This window comes from Aythya marila (assembly GCF_965140915.1).
Source record: "Aythya marila genome assembly, chromosome: 29".
NCBI lineage: Eukaryota > Metazoa > Chordata > Aves > Anseriformes > Anatidae > Aythya > Aythya marila.
Window position 1 is genome coordinate 1,514,348 of NC_139070.1, and position 14,159 is coordinate 1,528,506.

Genomic DNA, 14,159 nt, shown 5'->3' on the forward strand with positions numbered 1-14,159 from the left:
TCTTGGGGCTCCCACCCTGTGTTTCCTCGACCCGCCACCGGCTCCTTGGTCCCGAGGGAGGAGACGCTGCCCCAGGTGAGCGCCGCTGCGGGTCCGGGGTCGGGTCCTGGGTCCGGTCCCGATCCCATCCCTGCCATCACGATCCCATTCCTATCACGACGGGGCAGAGCCTCTTCCCCCCCAGCCCACGTTGGCAGCCGGGCTTCGTGTTCCACGGGACGGGGATCGGGTTTTTGCCGCACATCCCTCGCGCCAGAGCCTCTTGGCTCGGCAGCTGCGCTGCTCTTGAGGCCGTTTGAAACTAAATTTAACTAAAACTGGCTGAAATCCACGCCCTGAAATCAGCGCGTTGTTGACCGGGCTTTTTGCCAATTTGTGTTTTTTTTTGTTTTTTTTTTTTAAGTGCGTTTCTGCAGTGGAAAGGGGCTTGGGAAGAGGGGCCGAGGGGAGGCGTGGAGCAGCCCCGCTCTGTCTGGGGAGGCGGGACGGGGCTGCTTTATTTGATTTTATTATTTTATTATTTTTATTTTTTTTTCCTTGAGCACAGAGAGGGATCTGTGTCAGGAGGGGATTAGGGGCTGGAGCTGCTGGCTCCCGGCCCTGTGCTTGCACCACGCAGCTCAGCGTCGCCGCCGTCCCCTTTCCAGGCCTTTTTCTTCTGCTCCCGGCACCGGGGCAGCCCTGGCTCGAGTTTTCTTCTCCCTTCCCTCAACCCACAACGAATCTAACGAGCAGTGCACGTTTAATTAAGCCCCTGGTAATTCCCAGGACACTTATGCTGGGGTCCTGAGGGCGAATCCTCCCTTACCAGCCCTTCCCATGCCAGCAGGCCTCAGGTGGCGAATGGAAGACCCCTGGCACAGGGGGCTCTGTGCCCGCTGGTGCCCAAATTCTCTCTTGCCACATCTTGCAGCCAAGGGGTCAGCACCGTGCGGGGCTTTTGTGGGGTGCTCTGAACCAGAGGCCAACATCCCAAGGTTTTGAGGCATCCTCAGCACGAGCTGGGCCTGGTGGGAAGCTCCCAAAACGCCCGCGTGCTGATTGCGAGCCCCCCTCCGCCAACGTTTCCTTCTCCGTGCGTTCCCCACGCGAGGTCCAAGGCAGAAAATGTTTCCACACAGCAGAGCTGGCAGTGGAGGTGAGGGAGGGACGATGCTCCCCGTCCAAACACGGGCTGCGGAGCTGCTTTTTCTTCCCTGATCTGGAGCTTTGGGGGCTGCAGGAGACATCCCCCGTGCGCCTCCCAAATCCTCGCACCCCGAGCACTCGCTTGGGATGCTCGGCCCCACCCTGGAGAGGGAACGGGCAGGGGAACGAGGGGAAAAGCCGAAATTTTGCAGCCGCCCTTCCAGCTCCTCGATGAGGAGGGAAAAGGCAGCTTCGCAGCCGCTTTTCCAATTTTGTGATTACAAGGGAGCCCTCTTCCAGCCCCCCCGCCAACCTCTCCGAAGCCGAACGCTGTCTGCTTTCCAGGGAAAATAAGGGAGGTTTGGGCCCGAGCTGGAAAACCAAAGCTGAGTATTTAGAAACTTCCAGTAAAATCAAAGCAGTAATTTTCCAAAGCGGCCCCAGCAGCTCTTTCTGGGAGCCTGGAGCTGATGGCAAAGCTGATTAGAGGCTCCTCGCCTGCCTGCGCGCTCCCGGCCAGGTGCTCCCCCTCCTTTCCAAACACCGGCGCAGCCAAAAGCCGAGTTCAAAGCCCCCGCGCGGGGGCTCAGGGCAGCGACGTGAGCCGGGGGGGGGCTGCGGGAAAGCCCCCAGCCCAGCTCCCCCTTCCCCTTTCCCTCGCTTTCCTCTCCCAGAGCTGCGGCAGCGAGGTTTTTTTTATTTTGGGGGGGGGGTTCGCAGAGATTTGGGGCTCTCAAGCCCCCAGGGGGGAGGAAAGGGGGGTCGCTGATGGAGCAGGGAATCGGCAGCTTCTCGCCCCGCGTCTCCTTGCCATCTCCTTGACCCCCCCCCAAGGTTTTTTGTGGGTCCCCGTGTCCTTGCCGTGGGGAGGGGGGGGCCGGGGGGGCGACGTGCCCCACGCGGCAGCCTCGGGGGTGCTCAGCTCCGCAGCGGAGGGCACGGGGCGGGAGGGGCGGGTGCTATTGATCTGCCAGATTACTCAATTTCACCCGTATTGATCAGGTAATTGCTTTATCTCAGTTCTCATTTGGCCGCTGCTTTATCTGCTCCCAGCCCCGCTCCCCGGCACCGAGAGGCACACGCTGGGGGGGGACAACAAAAAAAAAAACCACACATCTCCTCCCCCCCAACCCCGAGCATCTTGGGTCCCCAAATCTCTTTCTCCCCGGCCAGCTGCGGCACTCACAGCGGGCACAGGACCAAAACCCCCTCTTTGGGGCCGGGCATCCCTATGGGGCCGATGCTATGGGGTGGGGGAACGGCTCGGGGGCTTCCCAAAGCCGATGTGTGAAGGGTGCCCGGCTTTGGGGGGAGGCTCGCACGCAGCTGGGTGCGTGGGAGGGCTCCGCGCCCCGCTGGGGATTCCCCGCACCCTTCTCCCCACGCACAGGCCGAGGGCAGCTCTGCCTGGCTTTGCTTTCAAGGTCTTTGCGTGAAGCCCACCAGCCGCAGGGGTCGGTGCTGCCTGGAGGGGGGACGGGGGGCTCCCCAAAATCCCATCCCCTCAGGGCTCTGCTCCGCAGGGTGACTTTGCCAGGACGTGGCGGCGGGGGGAGCCTGCCGAGACCCCAAATTTGCAGGTTGCGCCAAACCCCCCCAGCTCTTTCCTCCCGTCCCTGCCTCCCCCTGGCGCAGTCGCACGCCGGGGCAATTAAAACCACCTCCAGCCCCGCTCCTGCCTCGGGTGCCGTAATCCTCCCTTGGCAGCCGAGCCGCGGGGAGGAGGGACGAGCGGCGCCGCCGCCTCCGCCGGCTCCGCGCAGCCCCGGGGCCCGATCCCGGCCGGCACGTGGGCCGAGCACGACGTCGCGCTGGATGGGGCCGGGGCGCTCAGAAATGTGAGCGAGATGGGTTTATTACGCCGAGTCTGTTGCCGCGATTGTTATCGATCTGCAGCTGTCACCTTCCATTGCTGCTAATGGGACGTGAAGAGGCTTCGGTGACCGGAGAGGCGCGTGCGCTCCCGCGTGCCGGCCGCATCCTGCTCTGGCGCAGTCCCCCAGCACCCCTGCTGCCGCTGCTGCCTCCTTTCTCCTCTCCCCCATTCACATTCCCGTCCTTTTCTGCCGTTTCTCCTTCTCCCCTCTCTCTCCAGCTCACTTTTCTCCCGTCCTCCTCTTGCAGCCCCCTTTTTTCCCACTCTTCTCCTATTTTCCATCCCCTCTGCTCCTCTCATCTCGCTCCCGCTCCCTTTTCCCAACGGCTCCCTCCCTCCCTGCTCCCTTTTTGTCCCAGTTCTGCCTTTTCTTTTTGCCATCGCCTCCCTTGCATTTGGCCGTTTCCCTCTCACGGCCGCACAGACACCCCAACCGCTTGGAGCCCCTTTTTGGGGTCACCATCGGCTCCGCTCCCACCCCGCGGAGCGGGGCTCTCCGTGCCCTCTCCTTTTTCTGCCTCCCTGCCCCACCTCCTCCTATTATTTTAATTTGAGAGGGCAAGGAGGGAATTAACCCGTGAGAAATGACACGTTGACCCCAGGGCCATCATGGGGGGGCACAGGGAGGCGGAGGCGCGTGCCCCCCGCTGCCCTCCTGGGGCCTTCGGGGCTGCCCCGGGAGCATCGCCCGGCACCTCCCGGAGCCGGCGGCGTGGGATCGGGATCTGGTCCCCGTCCCCTTCGCGTGGTGGGGGCTGGCGGCCCCGCTCCCTCCCCGTGCCGCTCTGGGGAGCCGTTCAAGTCTGAACAGATAGCGAGCCGCCCGGGCGATTCCTCCCAAATTAAGGGGAGGGAAAGCAAAAGGAGCCGGAGCCCGCGCGGCGCTTTGGTAGGCAAAGCTCGCGGCGCCCGGGGCCCTGGCACCGCGCCGCCGTGGCTCAGGGTGTCGCAATGGGTGGGCAGCCGCGCTCCGGCTACGCCCTGCAGGACTCGCAGCGAGCTCCTGGATCGGCAAGAAACGAGCGGCGGCTCCACCCGGCCGCCGCGCTGCCCGGGCGCGTCCGTCTGGCTCCGGCTGGGCTCGGGCCGCGGGCAGCGGCGCTGCTCCGCCTGGGATCGGGGCGAGCCCGGCCCCAAAAGCCCGGGAGGTGCCGCGGCGTCGAGCGGCGTCCCGCTGCCTCCCGCCCTGCCCCGCGCCCTCGTGCGTCGCCCGCTCCCCGGCCGTGCCGCCACGCGCCCGCCTGTCACTCATCTCCCCCCCCACCACCACCACCGCCACCCCACCCCGGTATCGCTTTCCATCACGTTAGCCTCGGTTGATTTAACCAGAAAACAACCCCAGAATTTAATTCCCCGGCAATGCTTCTCCCATCTCGATCAGGAGGCCGGGGCTGCTCCCTGCTGCCTCCTCTGGAGCTGAGCCCCTCGAGTAACCAGGGGATGGGGAACGGGGCCGTTCCCGCAGCTGGGGCTTTGTAGGGTGGGTGAAACCCGCTGCCCTCCGGGGGTTTTGTGCCCGTGGCAGACCCCACGTGCTTGGTGGCATCCCAGGATGGAGCTGGTGGCAGTGCCCGGCCCTGGCGGCCACCCCAAGCCCCTACTCTGGTGGCTGGCCATGGAGCATCCTACTGGGGATGTGTCGGGCTTGGGGCCAAGCAGCCCCTGTGCACCCTTGTCCCTGTAAAAAAAGGTCTGGATGGGGAAAACGAGGCAGGAATGAACTCGGAGCCATCCAGCGGGGTCGGGCTGTTGGCAATTTGGCTGCCTCTGGGCTCCGTGCTCGGTTGCGTGGCTCCAAGGTTTGCCGGGGCCGGTGAACCCCGTCCCGGGCAGCGCGTCCCACCCGCTTCCCCCGCTCCCGCTGCCAGCCCCGTCCCTTAGGTACAACCCCAGCATCGGGCACAAAGGGGCCCGGGGGCATCCCCGTTGCCCGCGAGGAAGAGGAGGAGGAGGAGGAGGATGGGGAAGAGCCCACAGCTGCCACAATTGGGCGGCTGCAGCGGTCGGCAGCCCGCGGCCGGTGAGGGGTTAACGCGATTGTCTCCGCAGCCACGGCCGCCCTCCCGGGAGCGCCGAGGACTGGGTTTTCATTTTAAGTAACCCTAACGCGGCGTGCGATGAAATGCATCGGGGTCGGGCGCGACAGAGGCGAGGAGCGCGTCGGGGAGGCGGACGCCGAGCGGCAGCCGGGAGGTAGGAGATGTGCCAGCGGTCCCGCCGCGAGGCGCCCCGGCCGTGCGCACGGGGGTCCCGGGGGGATCCCAGCCCCAGCAGTGCCCGGAGCAGGTCCCGTGCCCGTTCAGCACAGGGCACGGGATGTCCCCGGACACCCCGCTCTTTCCCCCGGTGCTGTTGGGGTGTCCTTTGGGGGTGGTGGCGGATGCTCGGGGTCACCACGGCGGTGGCAGCCTCGTGCCACCGATGCTGCTCGGTGCCTCGGCGCGTTCGTCACCGGTTTCCCCGAGGTCTCGCCCCGCAGACAACTTCCAGGTGGACTCGGCTGCGTCTCTCTGCTGGATGACCTGCAAGAGAGAAGGGAAAAAGGGGGAAGAAGGGGAAATTTGAGGGGATGGCTTCTCCCGAGGAGGGTTTGGGGAATCGTTCCCCCCGGCTGAGCATCCCCACGGTGCTCGCGTCCAGCCAGGTCGGTGCCGCTGCGCCAGCACTGAAGCGGATTTAGGCAGCGAGGGAAAACCCCAAAGAGCTTTGGGGATTAGGAGCAGGCTCAGGGGATGCAGTGGCCGATATCCCATCCCAAATCCCAGCCCTGCTCCTCCGCAGGAGCCGTCGCAGGAGCGAGTTGGGGAGCGGGGATGCGCGGCTGCTCTCAGCCCGGTGTCTGTCCCAGAGCAGCCGGCGTCCCCGTGTCCCCCGTCCCCAGCACCCTGCACCCCACGGTGGCCGTATCCAGCCCCTGACACGCTGCCCCGGCTCGGCACTGCTCCCACCCCAGGTTTTGGTTTTGTTCGTTAGGGACCCGCTTTTAATTCCCGTGGCATCACCTGCAGCGGGGATGGAGCCGGGGGCCGGGGACGGCATCGCTCCCGCTTGCTGGGGGTGCGCAGAGCCCCCCGGCCCCGACCCCTCGCCAGGACGCTCACGGGGCTTTGACTTTCCGAAGTGACCTTCACCCCCTGTCCCCGGCGTCCCTCCCGGGTTAGGGTTTCTGTTTGAGCACGTTACAAAAGCCTTTTAAATCCCACAGCCCCTGGAGACCGAAGGAAGGGAAGGAGAGGGAGGGAAGGAGGGAAACCGCTGCGAGCACCGGAGCCCGGGACGGATTTGGGACTGGGGTCCGACCCTGAGGCATGGGGGGCTCCCAGCCCTGGGAAATGGGGGGGGGACTTCTCACCGGGGGTGGCAGCGGTGACAGCTCCATCCCCATCGCTCTGGGGATGGGGACGGCCGGCAGCCCCTCTCCCTGCCCCGTAACCTGGGATGGGGGTGCAGGGGGTGGCCCCAGGGCCCCCCAGCCCACCCTGCTGGGCTCCCCCGGCCCCTTGCTGTTCCGATGGCCCCTAATCCGCTTGTTTTAATAGCATTAAATGCTTTTAAACAAACAGGCCCTTCACCTCTGCCTGCTCCGCGCGCGATGCCCGGGAGGTTCTGGGCGGGCTGGCTAAGGAGATTGGAGCGGGATTTGGGAGAGATAAAGGGGCAGGAATCCGGCCAGATCTCACCCCGGACAGACAGACGTCTTTGTGGGGGGGGGACACCCAGGTGTCCGGGTTCCTTGAGCAAGGCAGCAGGACCCCAGCCCCAATTCGGAGCCCGCCGCCTCCTTCCTCTACGTCCCCGCTCCCCTCCTCTGCCCCTGGATGGGGCACCCCAGGGTGACACCCCCGCACCCTGGGGTCCCCAAAGGGCTCTGGGGGGGGGGGGGGGAAGCGCCCTAACCCCACAGCCCTGGGCACGGCGGGATTGCAGGCAAGAGACTTGAAAGAGGCGGCGAGGCCCTCGCTAATGAGGGAGAATAAAGAAGCGGGGAGAGAAAAGCAAATGAGGAGAGCAAACAAGGAGGAAAAGAAAAGGCAAGAAGAAAAGGCAAGAGTCATTTTCATAACCGCTTGGTGCCGAGCAAGCCCTCGGGGCGGTTTTTCGCCTCCTGCCCTTTGTATCTGCTGTTCTCAGGGGCCTGTTTGCATTTCTGCTCGAATCCAAACACCCCGCATTGCCCCGCTTGTATTTACCCGTCTGGGACGGCGCCGGGCCCATGGCTGAGCCCGCAGCGAGCCCGCCCCGAGGGGCACGGCACGGGGCGAGCTCCCCTCCGCCACCTCCCATCGCCCCCAACCTTTCTTTTTTTTTCCTTTTTTTCCCCCGTTTTCCCTTGAATCTGGAATCACGTTCGGATAAATCACGGAGCATCGAGCCCTCGCCCTCCCGTGCGCCAACAAGCAGGAGGGGATGTGCCCCGAGCAGGGCTCGGTCTCTCCATCCTTTTCCCTTCCATGCCCCAAATTTCCTCCTCTATCTGAGATAATTCCCTTCTCCACGGGAGGAAATTTCCTCCAGCACGGGGGGGAGCAGGGACTGGGAGGGGGCTGCGGGGGCAGGATCCAACCGTGGGAGCCCCCAGAGCGCCCGGCCCCGCTCCCCCTGCACCTTTCCAGCAATTTCTCCGCTCCCTGCCGGGGGGGGGTAAGAAGATTTACACATAACCCACCCCCTCCCCGTATATATGGAGGTGATTCTCCCTAAGACCCTCAGACGTTTTCTCTCGCCCTGCCCGGGACGAGGTCCCCAGCGGTGCCGCAGGTGAGTGGGGGGCAGGATGCGGCCGTGCCCCGGGGACCGGCGGTGCTTTGGGGCACGGGGAGGCCCGAAACGCCCCCCCCAGCTGCTCCAGAAAAAGAGGAGGAATGGGGAATTTTGAGGGATTTAACCTGTTGGGGTGCTGGGTGCCACCTGCACCCCTCCCTCTGCCCTGCTGCTGTGCAAGGGGTGACCAAATCCTGGGTTTTCCCCATCCCTCTCTGCCAGCCCCATTCCTACATCCTCCATCCCCAGGGCTGGTGGCCCCAGGACCCCCCCAAGACCCCCAACCAGGACACCGCAGCCCCCCCCCTCCCTCCCCAGCCCCCCCGAGCGAGGAGGTGACAGTCCCCATGAGGGGACACGGCATGGACGGGTTGGGGACCCCACTGCCCCTCTGCTTTCTGCCTGCAGGCTGCGGGATGCAGTGCGGCTGCGTGCCCCCCCCGCTGCCCGCCCTGCCCGGCTCCTACTGGGTACCAGGTGAGCGCCCAGCGCGGCCAAACTGGGACAACTGGGGAGCGCCCCACGGGACCGAGTGCCCCCAGCGCTCCACCCCAAGGGGGTTGGGGGCAGCGGGGGCATCACCCGGTGCCCCCCGGGGGGGGCCGTCGGGGCTCTAAGCGCGCGCCGCTCGCCCCGCAGGGCTGGCCTTCCCCGACTGGGCGTACAAGGCCGAGTCGAGCCCCGGCTCGCGGCAGATCCAGCTCTGGCACTTCATCCTGGAGCTGCTGCAGAAGGAGGAGTTCCGCCATGTCATCGCCTGGCAGCAGGGCGAGTACGGGGAGTTCGTCATCAAGGACCCCGACGAGGTGGCGCGGCTGTGGGGCCGGCGGAAATGCAAGCCCCAGATGAACTACGACAAGCTGAGCCGGGCCCTCAGGTGCCGCAGGGAATTGGGGGGGGGGGCGAGGAGTCCTTGGGGACACCGAGTGTCCTGGGGGACACTGAGAGACCTTGGGGACACCAAGAGCCCTTGGGGACACCCAGAGCCCTCATGGACACCCAGAGCCCATAGGGACACCGAGAGAGTTCTTGGGGACACCGAGTGCCCTCAGGGACACTGAGAGCCCTGGGGGACACCAAGAGTTCTTGGGGACACCGAGAGTTCTTGGGGACACCGAGAGCCCTCAAGGACACCAAGAGACCTCGGGGGGACACCAAGAGCCCTTGGGGACACTGAGAGACCTTGGGGACACTGAGGGAGTTCTTGGGGACACCCAGAGCCCTTGGGGACACCCAGAGCCCTGGGGGACACTGAGAGCCCTCAGGGACACCAAGAGCCCTTGGGGACACCGAGAAACGTCAGGGACACTGAGTGCCCTGGGGTACGCCGAGAGAGTTCTTGGGGACACTGAGAGCCCCTGGGGACACCGAGAGAGTTCTTGGGGACACCGAGTGCCCTCAGGGACACCAAGAGACCTCGGGGGGACACCAAGAGCCCTTGGGGACACTGAGAGATCTTGGGGACACTGAGAGCCCTTGATGACACCCAAAGCCCTGGGGGACTCTGAGAGCCCTCAGGGACACTGAGAGTTATTGGGGACACCGAGGGCCCTTGGGCACACTGAGAGCTCTGGGGAACACTGAAAACCCTGGGGGGGGGCACTGAATGCCCTGGGGGACACCAAGAGCCCCTGGGGACACCGAGAGCCCTGGGGGACTCCGTGAGCCCTTGGGGACACCGAGAGCCCTCGGGGACGCGGTGGCCACAGGAGCGGGCAGTCCTGGCCCCATGCGCACAGCCCCCATATGGGGACAGCGGGAACACAACCAGGGGGTCCCTGCAGCTCTCCACATCCCCAGCATTTCATTTAACCCCCCCCCAGCACCCACCTACGTGCCCGCCAACCCCCCCGGTGCCGCTAACACCCCCCCCCCCCGTGACCCCCCCCCAGGTACTACTACAACAAGCGCATCCTGCACAAGACCAAGGGCAAGCGCTTCACCTACAGGTTCAACTTCAGCAAACTCATCTTCGTCAACTGCCCGCTGTGGGACGCCCGCTGCCCGGCCCTGCTGGCGCCCCCCACCCTGCCCACCCAGGTACTGGGTGCTCAGCCCCCCGGGGGGTGTGGGGTGGGGTGGCACGGCCCCCCCCCCCGCCCCGGGACCCGTTGCCCCCGTCCCCGGAGCTGTCACGGCCCCGTTGGTCCCCGCAGCTGGTGCAGAACGTGGTGCTGAGCCGGAGGGCGCTGGTGGAGCCGTTGGTGTGGGCACGGGGTCCCCGGCACCCCCTGCACCCTGAGGTGCTGGAGAAGAGCCGTAAGTGGGTGGGGGGGTGGGGGGGTGGGGGGCACGGCCCAAGGGTGGGCATGGTTCAGGGTGGGCACAACCAAAGGCCTCGCACGCCCGCGTGCACCCAGCCCGTGCCAACGTTGCGCACGCTGCCACCCAGCCGGGGAGGGGACCCGCGGGGTGCCTGGGGTGGGGGGCGGTGGGTGCCAGGGGTTGGTGGGTGCTGGGGTCAGTGGGTGCTGGTGGAGGTAGGTGTTGGATTGGTGGGTGCTGGGTTGGTGGGTGCTGGGGTAGATGGGTGCCAGTGGGTGCTGTGTCGGTGGGTGCTCTTTTGGTGGGTGCCAGTGGAGGTGGGTGCCAAGTGGGAGGCACCGGGTGGGTGGGTGCTGGGGTTGGTGGGTGCTGGGTGGGTGGGTGCCGGTGGAGGTGGGTGCCAGGGTTGGTGTGTGCTGGGGGCGGTGGGTGCTGGGGTCAGTGGGTGCTGGAGTCTGTGGGTGGGTGCTGGGGTAGATGGGTGCCAGGGGAGGTGGGTGCTGGGGTCAGTGGGTGCTGGGTTGGTGGGTGCCAGTGAGGTGGGTGCTGGGTCGGTGGGAGCCGGGTTTGGTGGGTGCCAGGGGCAGTGGGTGCTGGGTTGGTGGGTGCCGGTGGAGGTGGGTGCTGGGTCACTGGGTGCTGGGGTCTGTGGGTGCTGGGTCGGTGGGTCCCAGGGTCGCTGGGTGCTGGGGTCGGTGGGTGCTGTGTCGCTGGGTGCTGTGTGTGGGTGCCGTGTTTCTGCCCCCCCAGGGTGCGCGCAGCAGGGCCGGGTGCGGGCGGTGCCGTTGCCGGTCCCACAGCAGCACCCAGCGGCTGCGGAGGGGACACGGGGGGGGGGGCGCAGGGTGCAGGGGCCCAGGCGAGGTGCAAGGAAAAAAGGGGACAAGGGGGGTGGGTGGGGGGCACCCTGGGGTGCTGGCACCCTGTGTTATGCTCCAGGCTCTCAGGGTGCTCCCCGTCCCTCTGGCTGCTCGCAGGGCTGGGCTCCGCGTCCCCCCCGTGCCTGGGGGGCTCCTGCTGCCACCCCGAGGAGTTCCCCCCCTTGGCCGCTTTCCCCCACCCGCTGCTGCCCCCCCCCCTACGAGACTGGGCCCCCTTCCCCGGCCACGTCCTGCACCCCCCCCGCCCCCCCCTGCCGCTGCTGCCCCCCCCCCCCCAGCTGGGAACCCCCAACCCCGGGGGGCTCCCCAAAACCGAACCCTTCCCGTTGGGTCCCCACTGCCCCCCCCCCCAAAAAAAACCCTTCCCCGGGCTCCTCGGGGGCTCTGCCGTGAGCGGGGGCCCCCCCCACGTGGAGAAGGAGGATGAGGATGAGGAGGATGAAGATGAGGAGGAGGAGGAGGAGGAGGAGGATGAAGGCCGGCACGGGGCGCCCACCGCCCGCAGCTGCCCGGCGGTGAAGCCGCAGGGCAAAAAGGGGGGGTCCCCAGCCGGGGGGGGGGACAACGGGCTCCCCTTCGCCCCCCAGCACCCAGCCGTGCCCCCCCGGCCCCCCAGCTGGGCCCTGCAGCCCCCCTAGGGTGGGCGGCCGGGGGGCAGAGCAGCACCGAGGTCCCCGCGCCTGCCCCCAGAGACCCCCCCCCCCCAAAAAAAAAAAAAACACCAAAAAACCCCAAACTTTGGCCCCCGCATGGCTCCGAAATAAAGCGTTGTGCAGCGAGGGGGCTCGGCGTCTCCCTGGAAGCCCCCCCCAAAAAAAACCTCCGCACCCCAAACCAGGGTCCCCCGGCTGCCAAAAAGGGGATTTTTGGGGGTGTGGGGGGGGTGTTGGGAGCCCTGTGGGGTTCCGGGGGGGGGGGGGCGCGATCCCGGCGGCCACCGCTCGCTCCCAGGGATTCCCGGAACAGGGCCCCGGCTCGTTTTCATTTTCACTTTTTCCTTGGGTTTCCTGCTGGGAAATCTGCGGGGGGGGTGGGGGGAAATAGGGGAAATTGGGGGGACCCCCGCCCTCCCCGCCACGGTGCCCCCCATGCCCAGGATGCATCTGTGGGGCCCAAATCCACGATGTCCCTGTGGGGCCCCAAATCCCCGACGTCCTGGTTGCCCCCCCCAGCCATTGGGACCCCGCTGTGGGACCCCAAAACCCCCCGGTGTCCCCCTGGGGCCCCCCCAAATCGGTGCTGCCCCCACGCCTGGGTGGCCCCAAAGGTCCCCCAAATCCCCGCTGTCCCTCTGTGTCCCCCCCCCCCCGGTATCCGTGTGGGTGCCCTAAATCTGTGCTTCCCACTCGAGTCCCCAAATCACTGCTGGCCCCGTAGGTTCCCCAAATCCCTGCTGACCCCATAGGTTCCCCTGCTCCCCCCAATGGTCCCCTAAATCCCTGCTGCCCCCGTAGGTCCCCCCAAATCCCAGCTGACCCCATAGGTTCCCCAAATCACTGCTCACCCCGATGGTCCCCGAAATCCCTGATGTCCCTGTGGGTCCCTCAAATCACTGCTGGCCCTATAGGTTCCCCAAATCCCTGCTGTCTCTGTGGGTTCCCCAAATCCCTGCTGACCCCGTAGGTCCCCTAAATCACTGCTGACCCCATAGGTTCCCCAAATCACTGCTGTCTCTGTGGGTTCCCCAAATCCCTGCTGACCCCGTAGGTCCCCTAAATCACTGCTGACCCCATAGGTTCCCCAAATCACTGCTGTCTCTGTGGGTTCCCCAAATCCCTGCTGACCCCGTAGGTCCCCTAAATCACTGCTGACCCCATAGGTTCCCCAAATCCCTGCTGTCTCTGTGGGTTCCCCAAATCCCTGCTGTCCCTATAGATCCCCAAACCAGCGCTGTGCCTCTGCCCCCCCTACGCTGTCCATAAAGGCCCCCCCAAATCCCTGCTGTCCCCAAAGAACCCTAAATCCCCGCTGTCCCCAAGGCTCCCCCAAATCAGTGCCTCTGACCCCCCTCACCCCGATGTGGCCCTGAGGGTCCCCCAAATCCCTGCTGCCCCTATAGGACCCCAAACCCCACCACCCCCAAAAGCTCCCCAAAACCCCACTGCCCCTATAGGACCCCAGCCTCCTGCTGCCCCTATAGGACCCCCAACCCCCCCTCTTTCCCCTCTAAGACCCCAAACCCCCACTACCCCACTGGGCCCTAAACCCCCACTTGCCCCTACAGGACCATAACCGCCCCCCACCCCCTTGTCCCCCAAGCCCCCACTACCCCTATAAGACCCCAAAACCCCCCTGCCCCTCTAAGACCCCAAACCCCAACTATCCCCTAAGCGTCCCCAACCCCCCCCTTTCCCCTATAAAACCCCAACCCCCCCCACTCCCCTTGTCCCCCCAACCCCCCCCGCCCCCCCAAGTGTCTCCAACCCCCCCTGCCCCCCTCTTTCCCCTATAGGACCCCTAACCCCCCCCCGCCCCTATAAGATCCCAAGCCCCCCCCACTCCCCTTGTCCCCCAAACCCCCCCCCCGCCCCCCAAGTGTCCCCAACCCCCCCCGCCCCTATAATCCCCAACGCCCCTCCCCTTTACCCCTATAAAACCCCAACCCCCCTCGTCCCCCCAACCCCCTTCCCGCCCCCTAAGCGTCCCCCAACCCCCCCCCTTTCCCCTATAACCCCCCCAACCCCCCCTTTCCCCTATAAAACCCCGACCCCCCCGCCCCCTAAGCGTCCCCTAAGCGTCCCCCAACACCCCCCCTTTCCCTCCCCTTTCCCCTATAACCCCCCCTTCCCTTTAACCCCCCCCTTTCCCCCTTAACCCCCCCCCTTCCCTTTACCCCCCCCTTCCCCTATAACCCCCCCCTTCCCCCCCCCTTTTCCCTATAACCCCCCCCTTCCCTTTAACCCCCCCCCTTTCCCCTATAACCCCCCAACCCCCCCCTTTACCCCCCCTTTCCCCTACAAGCCCCCAACCCCCCCCCTTTCCCCTATAACCCCCCCTTTCCCCTACAACCCCCCCCTTTCCCCTTTAACCCCCCCCTTTCCCCTTTCCCCCCCCCTTTCCCCTACAACCCCCCAAACCCCCCTTAACCCCCCCCTTTCCCCTTTACCCCCCCTTTCCCCTTTACCCCCCCCTCCCTATAACCCCCCCCTTTCCCCTATAACCCCCCCTTTCCCTTTAACCCCCCCCTTTCCCCTACAAGCCCCCAACCCCCCCCCTTTCCCCTATAACCCCCCCTTTCCCCTTTCCCC

At 66.0% G+C, this 14,159-nt stretch overlaps 1 protein-coding gene across 1 annotated transcript; it reads left to right on the forward strand.

Moving 5' to 3' along the window:
- On the forward strand, window positions 1-13,143 carry LOC309888603 (ETS translocation variant 3-like protein; the record flags this gene model as incomplete). Its single annotated transcript, XM_082781019.1, has 7 exons — window positions 1-75; window positions 8,174-8,242; window positions 8,405-8,642; window positions 9,658-9,805; window positions 9,922-10,024; window positions 11,008-11,241; window positions 13,136-13,143. Exons 2-7 carry the CDS (start codon window positions 8,182-8,184, stop codon window positions 13,141-13,143), a joined length of 792 nt encoding a protein of 263 aa, XP_082637145.1. The 5' UTR covers window positions 1-75; window positions 8,174-8,181.
- Between the last annotated feature and the right edge of the window lie 1,016 nt (window positions 13,144-14,159).